We start from the raw sequence: 20,352 nt of genomic DNA, 5'->3' as shown, positions 1-20,352 counted from the left end.
CGCGTTTGTTTTCTCCGTGGCTGAGTGTCAAAATCAAGTTCCGACACACACACGCGCACATTCGCTCTCGCTCTCGCTCTCTCTCTTTCCGTCAGAATCTTCGGTCTGTTCTTCATTCCAGCGGCACAAACACTACGACCGATCGGTAACGATCGCTGAAATCTGTGGCGATCGTCGCACGCACACTACCGTAGCCCATAAATCCTGTACCAGATCTTTAGGAAGCCCACGATGGAAAAACGGATTTGGCCACGATTCTGCCGGGTTGCGGATTCAAGATGCCTGATTCCCCGTTACCGTTTGCTGGCCGGACCGCACCGGAATACCGGAATACCGGATCCACTGCGAGGGGACGCGTTTGCCACGCGACGCGCGGACGCTGATAGCGATGGCGCGGTCCTGTTTTGGCTGCCTTTGCCACGAACGAAGGGATTGTGCACCTGCCACGACGACGCCACGAACGGATCGCGGAAAAGCGGGTCAGTTCTGGCCACCAAACAGACTAGAAGAACCAACGGGAAAGCTTAAAACACCGGCAAAAGTTTGCATATTTTTGAAATTCGCCCCGTTAAACACTATTACTGGCTGCACTGCGTAAACACGGGAACATAAAACTGCTCCAACCACAAAACACTTGCTTTGAACGGGTTAACGAATGTAAACGCAACCGCACGCAAAATAAGAAGCCGAACGAAACGCAGCGTAACCGCTTGGATTTTAAAATACTATTGTAGCGAAACAAACACCTTTGGTGGCGAGCCTAAAGATTGAGCTACGAGCAGTTGTAACTCTTTCCTATGCGGATGTTCGAATTTTTAATAATGACATTTTAACGTACTCTTTGCCGTCCGACTGAAATTAGTCTCGGGACTTTCTGACCGCCTGAAGATGTTGAAACTAATTTCGCGAAGGATTTGACCCTAAGGAGTGTGGCAATCGCACCGAAATAACACAAAACACAACGAACCTGCACTTCCGGTCACGTCCGACGACTTAACCGCAAAAGGGTTCTTCGATTTGTTCAACGGAAACAGTGAAAAGCGACCGAAATAATACGAATGACTTCGACGGGAAATTACACGCGTCCGTTCCCGGCAAAAGTTGGAATTTTTTTAACTCTTTTCTGGCTCTCTCTGTTTCTCTGAGAATCTCAACACGGTTCAACGTAACTTTGAGCCTTCGAACCTGAACCTGATGACGAACAGATGACGAACCTAACCAAGTGCTGCGAAATTCAAATTCAAATTGAATGAAATATATTATTTTTATATTATTTTTTTATTTTTAGTTATTTGTAGTTATTATTTTTAGTTTTTAGTTTCAGTTATTTTTATATTTTGCGCCAATCCTGATCACCAGCAACACGAATTAGGATCACAGTTTTCCAGTTTTGGTTCGGAAATGGAGCCTTCCAATTCTACCAACGGATAATCTCCGGACTATCCGACAAACTAGGCCGACACTCAAATGAAATCCAATAACTATCGTATCGTAGATAACTAAAATAAAATAAGTGAAATAAGAGAAAATAGAAATCTTACATTCTTAGTCAAAATCTTGCATTTCCAAAACGAAGAAAAAACAAAGAACTAGAAGAAATTCTCTCGCGTTCCCGGTCTCTGTTTTTCTCTTTACTCTCTGTATTTCGAACCTGATTTTCGAAATTCGAACCAATTTGCGTTTTCAAATTCAAAATTCAGTTACTGTATGTATCAAAAGTTTTCGGACAACGACAAATACAAGGATAAAAAATTACTTTATTCGATCAAAAATCAACCCACAGCACTTAAAAACTAGCCCTACTAAAACTGACTAGCTTGATTGCTTGTGGCGCAATAATGTTTACACTGCGAAATTTTTTGTATTGCTTTTACCATTAACCGCCAACCACCATATTCTCAGACACGTGGCCAGCGCAACCGTCGAGATACAATTCGACATCCACGATGAGACACCATTGCCCCAGTTTTTGAAACCTAATTTAAGTTCATGGGTGATTCAAAGTAGGTTAATCGAAGCCACAAAACCACCGGACAATCCTTTTGTCGTTTCCTCCCTCCTGATTGCCCCTTGGAGTAAATACAGGGGAGGAGCAATGTGGGCTGGGGTGGACCCTTTGTTTGTATTGTTCTAGTCAAGACATGGAATAAAACAACGTCCTAATATAATAATCCTTTTGTCGTCGGTGTGTTTTGTGGCGAGACTCCGCTTCAGTACTTCCTCGGCGCTTTGTGCGCGGAGTTCTTATCCCTCTGAAGGGGATGAAGGCATGATGGGGGAACATTACGACAAGCGATACGAGGATTTCGATATTAATTCCTGATAACACCTTAGGCATTTGATTTCGTGCCTTTAAATATTAATAATCGGTTTCTGAAACACCATTAAACAAGGCACTTTTAAGCAGCGAGGAAAAGAAGTACATTTTAAGAGTTAATGCTGCCATCCGTTTCCTTTATTATGCATGTTTGAGTAGCGGACGAAACATTGAACTTCTATTCTAACAAACATTGAAGAGTCTATTTGGATTTGTACAATTTCACAGCAGGGCATATGGATAGTTGTAGCTGTAGGCTGAAAAACGAACAAGAATTTCACAATTAAATGTACCCCAACAATGTTGGCCTTTTTAAAACATACCTAAACTAGGATATGCTAGGGCACTGTACGGAGAGACAACACTGCTGTAAGGAGAAACGTAACTGGAATAACTGGAATAGGCGTATGGATACCCTCCGACAGAATAAGTGACCGGGGCCGCGGCCAAGAACTGTGCCTTCGGATCGGGTCTTGGGGCTGCCAGCGAGCAGGCCACGAGTGCCAAAACAAAAACAATCTGGAAGAGGGAGGCAAATCTTAGCTATCAAAACAATTCGAAAGAGTTGAAGCACCACTCACCACAAACTTCGCGGCCATTTCGCAGGAGCTAGCACCAGAATTTCGATGATCTGCGACGAGATGATGATGCCACGTTTCGGAGCGCAATGATGTGGAATTCGATCGTTCCTAGTTCTTTTATATGACGATCGGTGGTGCGTCGAACCAATCCCCTCAAATGGGTTCGAACCTTAGGGATGTTCAATATTGGCCATTCGCCTCACGTACCACACTGGCGTGCGTTTCCCCATCATCCGCGTGGCGCTTAGCCCCCACACCCGCTGCACGGGTAATGAAGTGGACAATTCAATTGCTATCCTTCGGAGGTATCGGGCCGGTAAGCGAAATGAATGAACTAACTCGCGCATTGACGGTGAAGAAATATTATCACCCGTGTGTGTTGCGGTGGTCAAAAATCGTGACCCAACTGCGATGGCATTAAAATCGCCGAAAACATGCTTTGCAAGGTGTGCCCAGGTGCGAAGATCCGTTGCGCAATGAGTCTAGCAGGGAGCGCCCAGGTTTGTTTGTTTTCGGCTAACGAAGAGCAACGTATAGAATTCGGGCGGTGCTTCGTGTGGCACAGTCCGCTGTAGTAACCTTCTTCAGAGGCCAATGTGAACTTGAAAATCACTTATCCAAATAGGCCACTTCCAACGGCGGGATACAGTAGGAATGTGGCAAATACGCAAGCGCAATCCCCCTATCTTCGCACGTATCGATGACCATTATGGTCAGCATTGGGCAGTAAGGCAGTACGTGCTGCAGCAAACGGCCTTGGGAACACCGTTTGGCAACGTCGAGGCAAATTGAACAATGTATTGAACTTGAAGCTTGTTTTTTGAACACCACTAGCACTAAACGTTTGCTGAAGCATGAGTCCCGAAGAACCTTGAATTGCCTTCGATCGCGACACAAATAAACATTACAATTCGAACACATCGACCTGTCCGAATACTAAGTCAGCTGACGAGGATTGTTACGGTCCAAAACAAGCAACGTCCTCAAATCTACAATTATTATCTATTCTCTTTGTTTCGTCTTTGAAATTCCTTTTTGGGGTTGATTCCCCTCTTTAGAAAGGAGGGCTTCCATACAAAATCTAAGCTCATTTCAGGTAAACTCGGGTAGTTTTCAAGCAATTTGAGCCAAATTCAGCTGGTGCGAGTTTTGACATGTATCCAACGGGAAGCGGGAAGGGAAGCCGATCATGTACGTCACCGGGAATCGCGATTGTCTGAAAAGGATGAGTAACGGGAAATGAAAAGAGAAGCCAATTGTTCGAAACGGAGGAATAACGGGAGGCGAGAAGGTATTTTAATTTCGTGAAACAAAACAAAACAGAAACAAACTGAACCCAACTTGGTGGTATACGAACCTTGGCCAACGGGAACGCAAAAATGTTTGGTTTGCGAACCTACAAGCGAAAACCAGGGACCGGGAACGCAAAAAAAAGAAAAGACAAAAACACGGCCAGAAAAACGTTACGTTACGTTACGCGTTACGTCAGCTTCTGTGTGCAGAGGCCTTAATGTTTTCCGCTCTGGATCGGTCGGAGTGATAGCTAGTTTCGTCGCGATGGCCTCCTCTTCGAACGGTAGCGGGAACCTCGTGGACGAACTTGAGGAAGCTTTTCAGGTGGGTTTTTTCGCTGTTGCAGGGGACGTTCTAAAGCCGCCCGTTGCCTCTTACAGTCGTGCATTCATGCCCTTACGAAGGAGGAATCGGCCACCGGAATCGACAAGGATGAAATCAAGGTGGAGGTCGACCAGACGACGCTGAAATTCATAGACCTGGCGCGCCAGATGGAAGCGTTCTTTTTGCAGAAACGGTTCCTTCTTTCGGCCCTGAAGCCCGATCTGCTCCTGAAGGAAGAAAACTTCGACCTCAAGCAGGAAATTGCGCGCAAAGACGAGCTGATACGGAAGCACTACGAAAAGATTGAAACGTGGAAGCAATTGCTCTCGGATCAGCAGAATTTCAACAAACCGATCCAATCGATGGCTCCCGATATGCGGGGAAATTTGGCCGGAGGAGCACCGGGAGCTCCGGGTGGAGCCATCATGCCCGGTGGTGGCATGAACTTACCGATGCAGGTAATGGTGGATAGAGGGCAATCGGCTCGTGTGTATGTAATGTAACGGGAGGGAGAAAACTATGTTTGACATGTCGCTCCAGAATATGGCGCAAGTACAACAGATGCAGCATCAACAGCAGCTGCAGGCGCAACAGCAACAAATGCAGCAGCAAATGCAGCAGCTTCCGATGAGTGCCGCCAGTGCGCAGCTTTTTCAGCAGGGCGGTGTTCCGCGCAACGTGGGACAACCGGGCGGTGGCGGCCCGGGCTTTCCCCCCGGGGCTGGACCGAACCTTCAAGGGCCGCTGGCATATCTGGAGAAAACGGCTAGCAATATAGGTGAGCCAACTGTCCGGATCGGTCCTGGTGCTACTTTACGAATGTCGACGTTGCGCTTTGTGTGACTTAGTTTTCCGGTTCCTCTCGCTCTATCTTTCTTGCAGATCTAGTTGGTATGGGCGATGGTAGAAGGTGACGCGGGCGGGGCAGGGGTCGCGGTAGAGGTCGTGGCCGTGGAAGAGGTCGTGGTCGCGGGTCCGTTTCAGCCGAATTTCACGGCGGTCCCTTAACCTGAGACCGGCAAGCGGGGTGGAAGCTCTCGTCGCCATTCCTAGCGACGGAATCCACCCGCTGCCCGCTACCTCAGCACTACCTCTTTCTCTACCGTCATTGCAAGGCTGTTCAGTACATGGGTTGCAGATAGGCCACGTTCGCAGAGCATGTGCATCGTGCATGTGACAACAGTTACAAAGGAAAAACCACACCACCACCAGCAGCAGCATACAGTAAAAAAGGCAGCGAAACAATCTGGAACCAGAAAGATTCCTGGCACAAACTCTGGCCCACTCCCGTTAGACAGAGCCAACCAAAACGCACCACCTACCAAACTTCTCGCTCCGTTCCGTTTGGCACACATTCAAACACTTCTCACACGCAATTGCAACGAACGAACTCGAACTATTTGTTATCTCTACCGCTTCCCGCTCCTAGCCCCCCCAAGATTCCTGCTCGATCGGTCCTCAAGAAACCGATCGGAGCATCGCGAGCGTTAATAGCGACGTTCCCCCTCTCGCCGAGGACCTCCGGGTTCGCGTCGTTGATGGGATGGACATTGATTTTCGTTTTCATTTTAGATACTATTTGTCTCCGTAACACTAAAGATGTATAAAAGAAAAGATTGTCCCATATTGTAATTGAAAGGCGGATGATCTTTCGCACGAAGACGTTCGACGTGGTGGTTGTCTTCGTGCATGTAAAATGTGTGCTCGCTTCCTATTTACTAACCCGCTCCTTGTTTTCCACCGGACGAAACGGACTGCGCATCGTGATCCGCGCGCCTGGATCGCGGCGAAGCGTATTTCTTCTCTTCGCGTCTTTGCCGCCGCGATCGGCTTTGGCTATCGATTTCACAAAACGTTTGCCGTTTTGTCCTTCTATACTACGTGGCGGTCCGTCCGGAATTGGCTTACTCCCTTGAACGTTTCCTTAGTCCGCTAAGATTTCTGCGACAGGGAGTTAGGAACCAACAGTGGACTGCTTTTAAGTAGATGAAAACTAAGAGAACTTAGAGAAAAAATGGATAATAAATGAGGAAATATGATGTGCTCAACGCCCAAGAAGCCTATGGTGCCTATCTGACTTTCATTCGCAATTGTGGACAGAAAAAAGTTTGTTTTAATGTATTTTTATTGTAAAAAAGGCATTTCATTTTCCAGAAGGACACACGGGTTAAGTAGTGAATCTACAAATCTAACCAAGCCGCTGCACTGATCCCTGCATTTTAAGCGAAGGGCTATTTTGTCGATGATGGGCTGCTTGCTGTTGCTTCAGGTACCGATCGCGTTGAATCATCTGCAGCCGTTTCTGGGGCGTGTAGTCGATAAAAATTTCGTGCAGGTTGTCCAGGCAAAGGGCAACCCGTTGGAAGGCTTTCCGCCGCAATGATACGGCCATAGGATCACTTTTTCCACTTGTTTCGTTGCGTGAGTTCAGGATAAGGCAAAGATTATCTACAATAGTTTGTTTGATTGACTGTATCTTCTGCGTTCGGAAGAGGCGCCTTGTTAGGTAGCCCCTGGCGTAAGCATTGATGATCGTGCCGGCCCGCAGAAGCCGTTCTTCTTCGATACGGTTGGCCATTCGGCGATTTCCGTTTGTGTCTAGCCTCGGCGAAGCTGGTGCCAACGCCGTTTCGCCATTGCTACTCAATCGTTCTTCCGATGTTCCGTTATTCTGGCACGTCTGATAAGCGGCATCATCGGTGTCGCTGCACGATTCATACGACACGTCACAGAGCGACAGCAGACTCACGCTCAGAGCTGGTTTGATGTCGGTGCTGCCACTAGGAGCCATTGTTGGTGTTTCGTTGGCCACAGGCAAAGATTTGGCACACAGGGCCACAAGTTCTTGCGTTTGCTCCCGAAAACTTTTCTCCAAAAGTAGCCGCTCTTCTTCCTGTCGCTTCAACAGCTCCGCCATCCGCTGCTCGTGTTCCGACAGTGCACTCGAAATGCTTTCCACACTCAGATTCACGGTGGAACTGGAAGCGGCCGAGCAGTTGCTGATTTTACGGTTGCGCGATTTTCGTTTCAACGGAACGGGTTGCTTGGGTTGATGCGACACCAGTGCAGTTGCCGCTGGTGCAATGCGAGGCATTGTATGAGGTCTGATTCGCTCAGCTGGTGTTGGTCGATGGGCACCTGTTTTAGAGCTGGTTCGAGCAGGAGTCGATTTAACTTCGCCCTTTGGTGAGCGTATGAAACCTTCGACGGCGCTACCTTTAGATCGATCGACCGGCGTGGAGTGCTGCAGCCCCTCTAGGTTGCTTAAGTCGATGGTTGGTTTCTTCAAATCAAACGTATTGCTTCGTACCAACGTGACCCACGGAAGCATTTGCTCCGACGTCGGAGTAACGGTGCGTGTTACCGGGGCTATGGTTTGATCGTCGGGGTCGATTGATACGATTGTGTTGACTGTTTCAACTGTTTCCGGGGGGCTACAAAAAGAGCTAGAAGTTTGCTGATCACTAAGAACAACGGGTGACTTTTCGGGAGGTACTGGCAGCGCTGGTTCCTGCTTAACGTCCGGCACTGCGCTGGCAGGAGCACCAGCAGCACCATCTTCGTGATCTGCTTGCGGTGATTCATCCACAATTTCAAAGTCTCCAGCGTGATATTGTTCCTCTCTTGTGTCCGGAGGTGAATGAGTAGAAAGGTCTAACTCGGGTGACGGATAAAGCACTGCCGGTTGTTGCAGTCCTTCCGATTGCTCGTAAAGGCACTGCTTCTGTAGAGCCACATTTCGTCGCTTTTGCAGTAGTTTTTGCTCGATAGCCACAGCCTGCTGTCTACTAAGCTCAACCATTGCACGCACTTCATCGGTGATCTGCGAACGGGAAGCATTGAAAAGGCTTCATTACAACCGCAGCAAGCCGGTACGCCCGAAAGCAATTTCGAAGGGTTTGTGCTCTTCCCTTACCAGCGGTGGCAAAATAGGCACGCCATCAAGTTTGAATGCCGAAACGAAACTTTTCTGCATACTTTTTATGACGCCAAATTAAAGAAAACTTGTAAAACAACTGTCGACAACTGTTTCCATGGAGACAACGTCAACAAAACCGGGAATGAATTTGGCGCGAAAACACATGTCAAAAACCGACGACATCATTTGCCAAACAATGAATTCGATTTCATGGGGAAGATAAATGGGGAGTTTGTTTACCATTTGGCTGCTTGGCTTCAACTGTAAATTTGCAGTTTGCGATCGAAAGAACATACTCGAGACGTCCACTGTGCCACTATCAAATTGTTTTATTATTTATTTACCAACTTGTATCTGCCCTGGGCAGAAGCCCCACTTAAAAAGAAAGAAAACAAAGGCATTGGTTCCGTTTGTACGATTGATGCTATAACGAAGGTGTGCAAACGCTGGCGAATTGCAACCGTTACACACGTTAGTGATGCTTCGAATAGCGATCGATCGGTCGACCGCTATGAAATGTAGTTGTATGAAATGCATTCCCCATTTTGAAACGGTAATAAAACAATCCTATTTTCAACGCGTTCACTGGAACTGACAGGCAACTGATTCCGCGCTGACACTGCGTGCTACACTTTAGGCACTAGCACTGGCCTTCGTAACGAATTCGACGAGCGTACGCATCGGACGACCGGTCATACCCTTGGCGCCGGTGTAGCTCTGATCACTGCAATCTCCCATGACGCCAGCAATGTCCACGTGCAGCCACGGTGTACCCTTCGGTACGAACTCCCTCAGGAAGGCAGCCGCCGTACACGAACCGCCGCCTTTGCCCTTCCCGAGGTTGTTCAAGTCGTAGCCATTATGGTCGCACATCTGCTCGCTGTAGTGCTTGAAGAGCGGCATACGCCACACTCGATCGCCCGTTTGTGAGCCGGCTTCGTGGATGACATTCCACAGCGCGTTGCTGCTCGAGAACACTCCGGAAACGCAGTCTCCAAGCGCCACCTTTATGGCCCCCGTCAGCGTGGCTATATCGAGGATGAGCTTTGGATTGAATCTGAAGCGAGAAGAGAACGCCAGAAGAGGTGGCGTGCGATTAGCGGTGTTTCGGATCGGAGCGGAGTGACGTCTGAGTATCTGCTTACGATGAGGCGTAGCACAGCGCATCGGCTAGCACCAAGCGGCCCTCGGCGTCCGTGTTGTCCACGCAGATACTCTTTCCGTTCATCGCATACACCACGTCGCCCGGTTTGGTGGCCGTGCCACTCGGCATGTTTTCGCACAGCGGCACGAACCCTTTCACGTGTACGGGAGCCTTCAGTTGAGCCAGGGCCAGCATGGTTGCCACGACATTGGCCGCTCCGCCCATATCGGCCCGCATCTGGTCCATGCTGGCGGACGGCTTCAGGCTGATACCGCCCGAGTCGAACGTAATGCCCTTGCCAACGAGCGCAATACACTGCTCGGCCTGCGATCCGCGATACGTGAGCTCGACAAAGCGAGCTGGTTCGGCGGAACCGTTCGTTACGGACAGAAACGAACCCATGCCCTTCTGCTTAGCCCATGCCTCGTCGTGCACCAGCACTTCGACGCCGGCCGCACCAAGCCGCTGCTTGACGGTGTCCGCGAAGATTGTCGGCGTCATGTGGTTGGCCGGTGTTTCCATGAGCCTACAACAAGAGGGATGAAACCAGAAGTTAGTAATCCCACTCCCCATGCGTCCCGCATCGGTGTGCCACTTACAGTCGGGCGAAATTTTGCGCTTCGGCAATCGTGACTCCCCGCTCCCAGTCGATCTTTCCCGGTGCATCGTCAGCGAACCGAACGGTCGGCAGACTCGTTTGTTTGTCCTTGCTCTTGAACACCTGGAACTTGTAGTTGGCCAGCGTAGCCCCTTCCGCCGACTGCTGCGGGTGCTCCAGGTCTTCCAGTACGATTTCGGCAAGCTTGTTGGCTACCAGCGCCCGAACACCGGCGGCCGCCGCGATGCGAACATTCTCCTTGGCACCATCGATCTCGTCCAGCTCGTCCCACTTGCTCGCATCGCCCAAACCGGCCACCGCCACGGCCGGGTACTTGCCCAGACCCCAGAAAATGCGCGTTTGACCAGCCTTCACCGGTCCGCAGCTAGATAATGAGATGGTTGAATGTTTCCGAGGCGTGCGCATGGCACCATTAATAAGGTTCGTTTTCTTGGGAGCACCTAAATATTACCATAAACTAATTGTGGCGGGTGGTTTTGTAAGGAAAAAGAATCATAATGTTTGGTGTTTATTTATTCGCTAAACTAATCATTTAAAACGTAAACCGTGGACAAAACGTTGTAACAAAGTGCATATTTCTTAGCCGGCCTTTTGCCAGAACCTGCACTCTGTGACTAAACCAAGTCTAGTTTGAACATATTCTCGGCTTCTAAACAACTCTCCGAAAGGTACGTAACATTATGCGCCTTATTCCTCTTGTACTAGTACCGCCTCGACATCCGCCTAAAGGCGCCTACGGGGACATTGGTTAAGTGACACTTTGTTTAAAATGTACAAAAATAGTTCTCTTTTCTGCGCTGCACGCTAATCTATGGGCAGCGTTCGGAAGGTGCCTGGACACACCTCCAGCTGTCAAGGAATGCCGGAAAGCTAAAATTTCGGAAGCAATTTCTCGGAATAGAAGATTGTGCAACATATTACATAGAGAGAGAGAGAGAGAGAAGGTAAAAAACTGTTAACTTAAAAATACTATCCGGAAAAGCTATACAAAAGCGTAAACCAGCAAAGTTACCAAGCCTATTGAATGGTAAGCAACATTGCGCGCGTGTAACGAAGTGTCACGGAGACTGTTTCTCGGGTTTTGAAGAAATTCCTTTCGTTGCGCTGTTACGTATTGCATGAATTTCTTTTCCTTCCGATGGACGGTGGTCCTGGCATCTCAATAGGTCCGCTCCGTTTCGTTACATGAGGGGATACCGAAGGACATGTCTCAACTGGCACGCGCGCTTGTAATTGACTTCTCTGCCGAACGCTCTTTCCGAGTCGTGCCGCTTTAGGGCACGGTATAAGTCTTATGGTTTGTCCGCTTTCATGTTTCCGATTCAAGCACAAAATGGTCGAGTCCAATCAGCATCTGTCGAGGCCATCGGCCTATTGTGCGGAGCTTTGGCAAACATTAAAAAACAAACAGGCTTTAACAGTTCTATATATACAAAATGGGGTTGTCATCTTCCAGCTACGCTCGAACACTCTATGAAACTACTTGTAAAAAACGGCATCTAACAATGTAGAGCAGCACTTGACCATTGCGTGATCTTCTTTTCTACATCCTCGTGGAGGCATCTATACATCCCGGACGGTTCTACACTATTTCCAATATCTTGATGATGCCTTCGCTGTTGCCCGCAATGATGATGTTGCTCTGCTTTCGCCAGCAAACCGCCGACACGAACTCGTTCCCATCGGTGCTGCCGCGCTCCACATCCGACGATGCCAGGGCACCACTGCGCATGCTGCTACCGCTTCCGGCGCTAGCACCACCACCACCGCTGGTACTCGAAAACTTCAGATTAAACAGCTGCTTCGATAGGCCTTTGTAGTAGACGCAGAGCGAGTTGTCCTCGCTACCGCACGCCAGATAGTCGCTGTTGGTGGCGAGTCCGGCAAAGTTTTTCTCGTTAATATGCCCGGTGAAGGAGCGCAGACAGAACGGCGGTGAGTTGATGTTCCACAGCTTCAGCTGGCCGTCCGTGCTGGCCGACACGATTTCGTCCGTGTTGAGAAACTTCACGTACGACACCGCCTTCCGGTGGCCCTTGAACAGGCACAGCGGTTGCTTCAGATTGCGCAGATCGTAGTAGTTGACGCAGTGATCGGCCGTCCCGAACGCCAGGTGGCAGGAGCTTTTTGGGTTAAACTTGACGCAGCACACGTTGGCGCGGGCCTCGATCGTGGCGACCGAGTGATCGACGTTCAGTGACCACAGCTTCACGCGCGCATCATCCGAGCCGGACGCCAGGAGGCGCGTGTCGACCTCGTTGAAATCGACGCACCAGCACCGCTTGTCGTGCTCTTCGAACGTTTTCGTGCGCGTCCGCGTAAGCACGTCCCAGATCGTGACAATGCCCTCGTAGTCGCTCGAGGCGAGCACCTGCTTGAAGTAGGTGTTCCAGATCACGCACGAGATCTTGCTGTTGCAGGTCATCTCGTTGATCGGATAGTTGATGTCGACCGCCGCATCCCGGATGGCGGTGTAGTAGTCGAAGATTTTGATCCGCTTCGTGACGCCCGCGATCGCAAAGTACTCGCTGTCCTTGTCGAACTCAATGCTGGACACGATCGTCGACGCGTAGTTCGAGTCGCTCGAGTAGTTGAGCGTTGCCAGGGGCCGTAGCGCACTGTACTTGGAGAATTTGATTAGATTCTCGCGGAACGTATCGAGCGACGAAGAGCGCCCACCACCACTCGAGCGGGTGATATCGATCGTCGACTGCGACTGGGACAGGTTCGAGCTGCTGTGGCCGCCGCCGCCGCTCGGTGTCGTACCGATCGTAGGAGCAAGCCCAGTGTCGACACTCGGTGCCCCACTGGACAGCGTGCGATCGCCAACGCCGAGCGAGTCCGAGCTGAACGAACGATCCTTGCCAAAGAACAGCTCCTCACTGCGGGCCGCAAAGTAGCACTGGACAAAGTCGTCAAAGTGCTGGTACATCCGCTGCTTGCGGGCCAGAAACGAGGTGGAGGAGGACGACAGCGAACCCGCCACCGAGCCGGAACCGTGCTGACCGCGGGCCGGGTGCGAGTGCAAGTTGAACCCTTCGTACGATTCGCCCGTCAGCGAGGAGCCATCGTCCATGGGCGATTGGTTCGACGGCACGAAAATGTGGTCGATCGTATCGATGATCTGTATAATTTGGCGTTTGATCGCGACCACGTTCTCGTCCTTTTCGTCCTGCACGCTCCGCTCGACCTCGGCCACCGACGGGCAGCTGCTCTGCACGTCCTTCAGCACCTTCTCCACCTCGAGCAGATCGTTGCGGATGAGGGCGATCTCGTTCCCGATCTGCAGCTGCTGCTGCTCTTTCTGCTTCAGCAAGTGCTTCAGGAACTCGTGCAGCAGCCGGTTCTGGGCGGCACACGATTCCGCCTCCAGCAGCGTCTTGCGCTGCGTCAGTATCTCCAGCATCACGTTCACGTCCGACAGCGAGAGCTTTTTCGACTCCGTCGCCAGAAAGTGCTTCAAAGTATCGCCTTCACCGTCTGCGCCCGTGCCCGGGTGCGCCCCCTTCGGTGAGCAAGCGTTCCCGGACTGGGACTTGGGCCACTGTAGACCGCCACCCCCCGCACCGGCCGGCCCTCCGCCGATGCCCGTCTTCAGCCGGTGCTTGGAGATGAGATCGTTCAGTAGGAAGTTGGGCAGAATCTGCTCCTGTGACGCAAGCGGCGAGTTGCACTTGGGGCACTTTTTCGCGACTTCGACCGAGCGGGCAATGCACTGGTGGCAGAACGTGTGCCCGCAGCGCGTAATGTACGCCTCGTTGATGATGTCGAAGCAGATCGGGCACAGGAAGTCACTTGCTTTATCATCCACACTCGTCGGGATGCCGTTCAGGGTGGTGAGCCGTTTCTTGCTGCTACTGCTGCTGCTACCAGCTCCGCCGCCACCACCACTCCCTCTATCACCGTCACCGCCACCGCCGCCGCTGCTGCCACCTAGGGAACACATCCTTAGGACCTCGTACCTGCTCGTTTCGCTAGAGTTGGACACTGAGGAAAACAGTTGTACATCGAACGTTTGCTGCTGCTGCTGGCGACGCATTGACATAACTACACAACCCCTTTTCTGCCTCTGTTCTGTTTTTCGTTCCCGCCCGGAGGTGCCTCTCCGGGTTGGGCGACGACAGATATTTTCTACAAGTTTTTGTTTACCTCAGAACACTCAGTACTTGCAACACACGTTTTACTTGTAACACACTGTAACGCGCCTGGCGTTTAGTCCTTTGGTTCGGAACGAAGATGGATGCGTTTTTGCTGCAGTGATGAGCACAAAAACAATCGATCTGAAGGCGCGTGCTGTTGCGTTCGTGCCTATCTGTGTCGGTTGTTCATATCAGTTCACACTAAAGCTCGCGAATGCTTCCGCTCTTCCGTCGGAACTCGCGGGGAGAAGGGCTTAGAACATAACAGTGAATCTGAAACGAAAGCACAAGGCGAAAATACGAGAATTGAGCTATGCTTGCCGTCTAAAAGCCTGAGGGGGGCGTTTGTTGCAAAAGTTATGTGGTGGTTTTAAACTACACTTTAAACTACGGTAGCACAGGGCGCACAGGGGAGCTCGAAGGAATCCAAAGGGAGTGCATGTTTAGGAAATTAACGAAGCAATGTGGGCTGCTTCCGTCTGTGAAGCTACGGCACACACAGAAAAATGGATCTCTACGGTGGGAGGGTTTGGCAAAGAAAAGGTTTTCTAAGGTTTTTAAAGATACATCAAGGTTCCGAAGGCAAGAACTCTGTGACTCTAATTTGTTGGGGCTCATTCTGACTGCAAATCGGTCATCAAGTGTAAGAAATAGTTAGAAAAGGAAAGATCGCAGAGCAGAGTGCGGCAAAGAGAGTGAGAAAGTGGGAAAGAGAGATAATAAAGCAGTGCAAAGCTCGGGAATCAACTATCTCCGCCTGTTTGTTGCAGAATTCACTGTTATGTTCAGCCTACAAGTAAAGAAAGAAACGACAAAGGCACACCACGGCACAACAAATGCATTCATTGAAGATTGTTTTTAATGTGTTTAATCAAAGATCAGATCATGAAACAACGAATAGACAACTTTGGAACAATAATTTTAATTTTAAAAGCAATCTAAAGGTCCTCTGCAGCCATCGCAATCAACGGAATAATTGGAATTCGCCAGATAAACTCCGAAAGCGGACGATCGAACGCAAGCAACCAACCGCTTTGATACAGCAGGACACTCATAACATGATGCACCCCAAAGCGAACTAGAAAAGACGAAGATTTGCCACTGTCCTTTTGCAATTCTGCAGGTTTTGCTGGATAGTGAGCGAGAAGCGAACCAAAAGCTTGGCAGAGCTTAGCATAAAGGGACGACCTTCCCGCAACGGTCGGTGTGCCACACCGGGAAACATTAGCTCGGGCATTAGCACTAAACTGCCGCACGGAGTCTTTCGAATGGCACTTTACCAACAACGACGAAACGGTGGCACCAGTGCCCCGTCGGCCTGTGGGAAGGGTCATAGGTCGAGTGGATTATAAATGAATTTTCTTTATCACCATTTCTCGACGCCTTTGCACCGATGTCAACATTATTACGAAGGCGCTATCAGCACATCCCCACCACATTTCTTTATTTGGCCCCATCTGGAACGGGTATTAGCATCATCGCGTGGGATATGGAAATTACGCGTAGCATTGCCAAATAATGGAATACGGAATGTTTCCTGTTTTTGGGCCAATCCGTCAATTTTGTTTTACGATTCGAATCCCGAAAGAGGTCCCAAGATCAGTTTTGGTCTCCTCGCCGGGTTCGCCGCAGTGGCCGAGCACGCGGGTTAAGTTGCGACAATCCACATACTTGGAATCGACTCCAAAGAGTACCCTGCCAGCGAAGCACCTGCGCCCGTCTGGATTCCAGGGCAGGGAAATCGATTGTTTTTAAGCTTCTGGTGCCGCAGCAAACTGTCGCGAATGGGTTTTGTTATAATTTATTCATTTATACAGCATCTCAAGCCACATAAAGCGTACGCGAGCGCCGCTTGCAAAACCAACGGCACCCAAGGCAAGGATCGCTTTTATGGTTTTCCCGGGGTGCTAAACTTTTGCCACTAAATATCCGCATTTTCCACGAGGTTGACTTTAAAATGTGGAAAGTGTTTTAATTGGAAGCACGGCAGCAATGGCAACAGCGACGACAGATCCATGACGCAGAGGGCCGTAGTAAAAGGGGAGCACAATTTGCGCTGAGTGGCGCGTCAGCCATGCCTACTCCAACTGAAGAAGTGGATACTACTTTGTAGCCGCTGCCGTGCTTCAGCGCCACCGAGACCGAGTCACGAACTGTCCTTCAACTGTGACTTTTAAAAATAGTACCGAAAAGGGGCAATGGATTTTCCCACGCGAATGCGGGGTGGGCAGATTGAAATTGAAAAATCCTTCCCATGGCGCCATATATTTAAGGGGTTAAGGGAAAACATTTTGCCCAACACAGCTACGCCGATGGTTACTAACCCAGCGGCGGCCACCGAGGATGATATAGCCGATGAGCGAAAGATGTGCGAAACAAAGCAACCAGCTGTTCGCGCTGTGTACCGCGCGGCGCATCGCATGCACATAATGCCACACCGCGCCGAAGAAGGCGAACGATGTGATAACACGAAAACAAATGACAATTGCACAAATGGCATCAAGGGTTAGCAAACTATTTATAGGTTCGACCCCGGACGCCGGCATATGCGCTTCGGGGATCGATATGCAATTCCATTCGGGTTCATTTCTATCGCAAGTGCTTTGGTTGCAATGCCATTTGATCTACTCAACCGCGGCACAGCATTTGTCAGCGGGCGGAACGCAACAAATTGAGTGACAAAAAGCCTAATGCATGCACGATGCTGAAGATTGATGCCGGCAACGGTTGTGAAATTGAATTTCCATAGACAATGTTGAGATTAACCCGTGTGCGAAATAGAAACCGCAAAAAATGTGATTCGTTGGAAATGGTAATGAAACTTCTACCCGTTCCAGCACGGTCGAAGCCTGCTGTGCTTGCAGTACAATAAGTACACTGCAATTCACGGTATATAATTCAAACAATGGCGACGGCGTTGAGATGCCTGACAACATGCGACGGGTCGCTTATCATCCGACCGGGTAATGCAAAGATTGCCGCGTGTAAAGATTAGATATCCCCCTCATTAGTTGACACCCGTCGTCAGCTTCCGACAACGTGCTGCACAACACAGTGGGGTGCTGCATAGTTTAAAATTTTACCACCTTTTCAAGCGCCTGGTTTCGATGCGGAAAATTGCTCTCCAACCAGGCTTCCGATTCGATGCAATCGCAAAGGACTGGGGACGTTATTGCGCTGATTTATGGTTCGCCCCAGGAGAGGCACCGTGTCACAGCGCATGGTGCAGTATCATAAAACAATTCCTGCACGGCACCAGCGGTTGTTATCCGCTCCGGCCAACCAACACAAGGCGGAGAGCCCGTTTTAGTCATTCTGAAAAAAAGTGTCCATCAGCGGGCAAAGTACGGTCGATTCGGGAGGCATGAAGGAACCATGACTTTCGCTTTTCATCGGACACATAGAATCGCGAAGAAATAAAAGGGGATGATGTTTCAAATGGCGGATGGCTATAAATAAAAATAATGAATGAAATTGGGATACTCAAAGTTTGATTTAAAAAGATGTGCGAAACAGTGATCGCCATTTGGAATCGCCATCCCACGACCGAGTAAGGAAAGTATGTTACGGATAGAGACAGACAGACCAACAGTCAGTGAGAAAGAGAGAGAGAGAAAGAAAGGGGAAAAAACAAACGAACACTTACATATTGATTTGCTCCAACAACTTTCCAGCTGTTGATTCGTTGTACTTTTCAGCGTAAGGTGTAAATTTCACCTCATCCTTCCCTTCCGTTGAGTAGACACCCAAAACTAGCCCTTGCTGCGATAAGCACCCGCGGTGACCGTGGCAACGGAAAACCCGCGTTCACCGGACACATGTTCCCCGGATGGCGATCGCGATGGCGGGCGACGATGAAGGCAGGAAGTCGATCGGCGGTGGTATCAAATGGACGATAACGGGGCAAGCACCGGTGGACAAACGGAACGGTGCGTGTTAGAAAGGTTAGCGCCACTTTCGGCTCTGTTGAGGCGTTGTGCTGTGACGGTTAGCCGCACGATTGTCTTCCCACTCGGCCGGTGCGTCTAATACATACTTTGTTCGACATTGATCCGTAGAAACGCGACAGGAACGAATAATTGCCTCGAACGAACTGAAACGTACGAAAAACTGCCATCATAATTACATGATAAGATAACACAAATATAATAGCACTGAAACACGACTACAGCAAAAACGAAAATGACAGCGGAAAATGACGTTTCTGGCGCACTGATTTGTGAGGGGTAGGAAGCAGTAAATGATGGGTAGGAAATTGAATCTTTACTTTAAGCATTATTTTTCCTTGGCAATGGGCAAGATTGATGGTGGAAAAAAAGTTTGTGGGAAGAGGAAGAAGCCAACACAAAAAGGGTCGAGAAACAATTGAGTGAAAATAATAAATTGCTTACCATGTGAATATATGTACGTTACTGAAGGGCTGAAGAGAGGTAAACAAGTTCTGACATTACCGAAGCAAGAAAATTGGAAAGCGTCAACAAAACAAATGTGCGCTGAAGTTATTTTACGTTAGGTATCCGTGATTTTTCTTCAAAGTTAAACAAAAGTTGTCCAAACAAAACAATGTCTGACGGTAGGTGAAAAGGCTTTGTGTGCTCTATGTGCTGAATATATCATACGCAATTTTGTTTCCAGAGGAAGTCATCAAACGTCGGCTGCAAATTGATGGCGATGGGACCGGGGACGATAGGCGTTTGAATGATTTGCTTAAGACTTTCATCAAGTGGTGTAATTCGAATGATGCGCCAGAAAATAGGTACTACACATGGCCAGAACCACCTTTCCATTTTTATAACTATCGTTTCGTGTGCTTCTCCCCGTAGTCAACCGATTTACGATAGGTTGCTCGCGCAATTGGCGCTCTGTGAGTTCGACATGAAAAAGTCCGATTTCTACGCGAACGTCATGCAGCAGGAGCTGAAAAACTACGCCGGCATCTCGGACGCCATCGAGTCGGGCATCGAGACGGCCAAAACGCAGATTGGACAGAGCAAGCAGAATCTGGTGCTGGCCAAGAAGATTCGAAAGAATCGCATGCAATACGACGTGCTGGCAAAAATCATCAACCAGCAACCGGACCGGAAAGAAACGGTTCAGCAGCTGGAATCCTTGAAACTGGAGCTCGATCAGCTGAAGGACAGCAAGGCGGATCTGGAACGGAAGCTGGAGACGAAAAAGAAAGACTTTACGGTCCTGATGCGGTCCATCGTGGAGCTGCAGAATAAGCTGGACCCTTTGATGACGGTAACGGCGGCGGGCACATCGGATACCTGCGACGACGATGCGATGGACGTAAGTGCAACACCGGCTGCGGATGAGAAGATTCCCGGCGATGAAATGCTGGTGGTCGAAGAGGAGGACGATGCCGCCAGTTCGGACAACGACGAGGTGATACTGTCCTCGCCGGAGAAACCCAACTAGTAGAGCCCAACAGGTGCAGCGAGAGGATTTATTATGTAAGAACTTTTGTAACAAATATAAGCATAAACTTGCCCTGATGAGAATTGGCGTTTTAAAATATTTGTTGCTGTACGGAGTTCGAAAGTCTCGTTCGAATTTCAATCGGGCTTGGTCAAGATTGTTTTGAACGGGCAGCGGAGCTCCGTAAGACGGTAACGAAAACCGTGAACATGCCGTTCGGAGCAAACAGTAGTTAAAAAGTATTATTTCAACCCAAGAAACCCTTGCCGAAGCCGGTCCGCGGGCACTTGTCGGGGCGGACAAGTAGTTTGTACAGCCGGTTGGCCTTTGCGGCAACTTCGGCGCTTCATTCAGCTGGTCGAAACTTTGTATCGACGGCAGTTCTTGAGTGTGTCAAGTAGCAAATCGAGAGAGGCAAGATCCGTTTATAGTTTTGCAGGCAGTGTGGCGAGGCGGGGATTCGATTTGTATCGCGCACTTGCTCAACCCGTTTCTCGAATCTTTCAGTCCCGCCATCACGCTCAAGCGTACTTTGTGCAGTCCGATCGTTTCCAGTGAAGTAAACAGTGATACTTGGCGCATTTTCACCCCTTCA

The 20,352-nt window shown here is 49.6% G+C and overlaps 5 protein-coding genes across 5 annotated transcripts; 2 read left to right on the top strand and 3 right to left on the bottom strand.

Annotated features, from left to right (window-relative positions):
• The first annotated feature begins 4,405 nt into the window (after positions 1-4,405).
• On the top strand, positions 4,406-6,562 carry LOC131209262 (mediator of RNA polymerase II transcription subunit 28). Its single transcript, XM_058202283.1, has 4 exons — positions 4,406-4,515; positions 4,572-4,973; positions 5,056-5,293; positions 5,398-6,562. Exons 1-4 carry the CDS (start codon positions 4,456-4,458, stop codon positions 5,427-5,429), a joined length of 732 nt encoding a protein of 243 aa, XP_058058266.1. The 5' UTR covers positions 4,406-4,455; the 3' UTR covers positions 5,430-6,562.
• Positions 6,563-6,703: 141 nt separating this feature from the next.
• Positions 6,704-8,491, bottom strand: LOC131207000 (uncharacterized). The gene is made up of 2 exons (XM_058199606.1): positions 8,432-8,491; positions 6,704-8,338 (listed from the first exon to the last, which is right to left on the bottom strand). Exons 1-2 carry the CDS (start codon positions 8,489-8,491, stop codon positions 6,704-6,706), a joined length of 1,695 nt encoding a protein of 564 aa, XP_058055589.1.
• A 576-nt stretch (positions 8,492-9,067) lies between these two features.
• LOC131206999 (cytosol aminopeptidase-like) lies at positions 9,068-10,602 on the bottom strand. The gene is made up of 3 exons (XM_058199605.1): positions 10,178-10,602; positions 9,580-10,104; positions 9,068-9,491 (listed from the first exon to the last, which is right to left on the bottom strand). Exons 1-3 carry the CDS (start codon positions 10,600-10,602, stop codon positions 9,068-9,070), a joined length of 1,374 nt encoding a protein of 457 aa, XP_058055588.1.
• A 99-nt stretch (positions 10,603-10,701) lies between these two features.
• LOC131206997 (E3 ubiquitin-protein ligase COP1-like) lies at positions 10,702-14,143 on the bottom strand. Its single transcript, XM_058199604.1, has one exon. The coding sequence runs from the start codon at positions 14,141-14,143 to the stop codon at positions 11,780-11,782; it is 2,364 nt and encodes a 787-aa protein (XP_058055587.1). The 3' UTR covers positions 10,702-11,779.
• Positions 14,144-18,794: 4,651 nt separating this feature from the next.
• LOC131212254 (THO complex subunit 7 homolog) lies at positions 18,795-19,798 on the top strand. The gene is made up of 3 exons (XM_058206048.1): positions 18,795-18,909; positions 18,972-19,092; positions 19,160-19,798. Exons 1-3 carry the CDS (start codon positions 18,900-18,902, stop codon positions 19,755-19,757), a joined length of 729 nt encoding a protein of 242 aa, XP_058062031.1. The 5' UTR covers positions 18,795-18,899; the 3' UTR covers positions 19,758-19,798.
• Positions 19,799-20,352: the final 554 nt, after the last annotated feature.

This window comes from Anopheles bellator, chromosome 2, assembly GCF_943735745.2.
Source record: "Anopheles bellator chromosome 2, idAnoBellAS_SP24_06.2, whole genome shotgun sequence".
In the NCBI taxonomy this organism is placed as follows: Eukaryota; Metazoa; Arthropoda; class Insecta; order Diptera; family Culicidae; genus Anopheles; species Anopheles bellator.
Note: the sequence above shows the minus strand (reverse complement) of the source record. Positions and strands in the feature narration are given on the sequence as shown.

Bases quoted from the DNA above. Each gene is read 5' to 3' on its own strand.
- LOC131209262 (XM_058202283.1), top strand. From the start codon at position 4,456: ATGGCCTCCTCTTCGAACGGTAGCGGGAACCTCGTGGACGAACTTGAG. The intron at 4,974-5,055 runs GTAATGGTGGAT...ATGTCGCTCCAG, and splicing joins GCATGAACTTACCGATGCAG to AATATGGCGCAAGTACAACA. The intron at 5,294-5,397 runs GTGAGCCAACTG...TCTTTCTTGCAG, and splicing joins GAAAACGGCTAGCAATATAG to ATCTAGTTGGTATGGGCGAT.
- LOC131207000 (XM_058199606.1), bottom strand. From the start codon at position 8,491: ATGCAGAAAAGTTTCGTTTCGGCATTCAAACTTGATGGCGTGCCTATT. The intron at 8,339-8,431 runs GTAAGGGAAGAG...TCCCGTTCGCAG, and splicing joins TGCCTATTTTGCCACCGCTG to ATCACCGATGAAGTGCGTGC.
- LOC131206999 (XM_058199605.1), bottom strand. From the start codon at position 10,602: ATGCGCACGCCTCGGAAACATTCAACCATCTCATTATCTAGCTGCGGA. The intron at 10,105-10,177 runs GTAAGTGGCACA...CTCTTGTTGTAG, and splicing joins GCGCAAAATTTCGCCCGACT to GCTCATGGAAACACCGGCCA. The intron at 9,492-9,579 runs GTAAGCAGATAC...TTCTCGCTTCAG, and splicing joins GCGCTGTGCTACGCCTCATC to ATTCAATCCAAAGCTCATCC.
- LOC131206997 (XM_058199604.1), bottom strand. From the start codon at position 14,143: ATGTGTTCCCTAGGTGGCAGCAGCGGCGGCGGTGGCGGTGACGGTGAT.
- LOC131212254 (XM_058206048.1), top strand. The intron at 19,093-19,159 runs GTACTACACATG...TTCTCCCCGTAG, and splicing joins AATGATGCGCCAGAAAATAG to TCAACCGATTTACGATAGGT.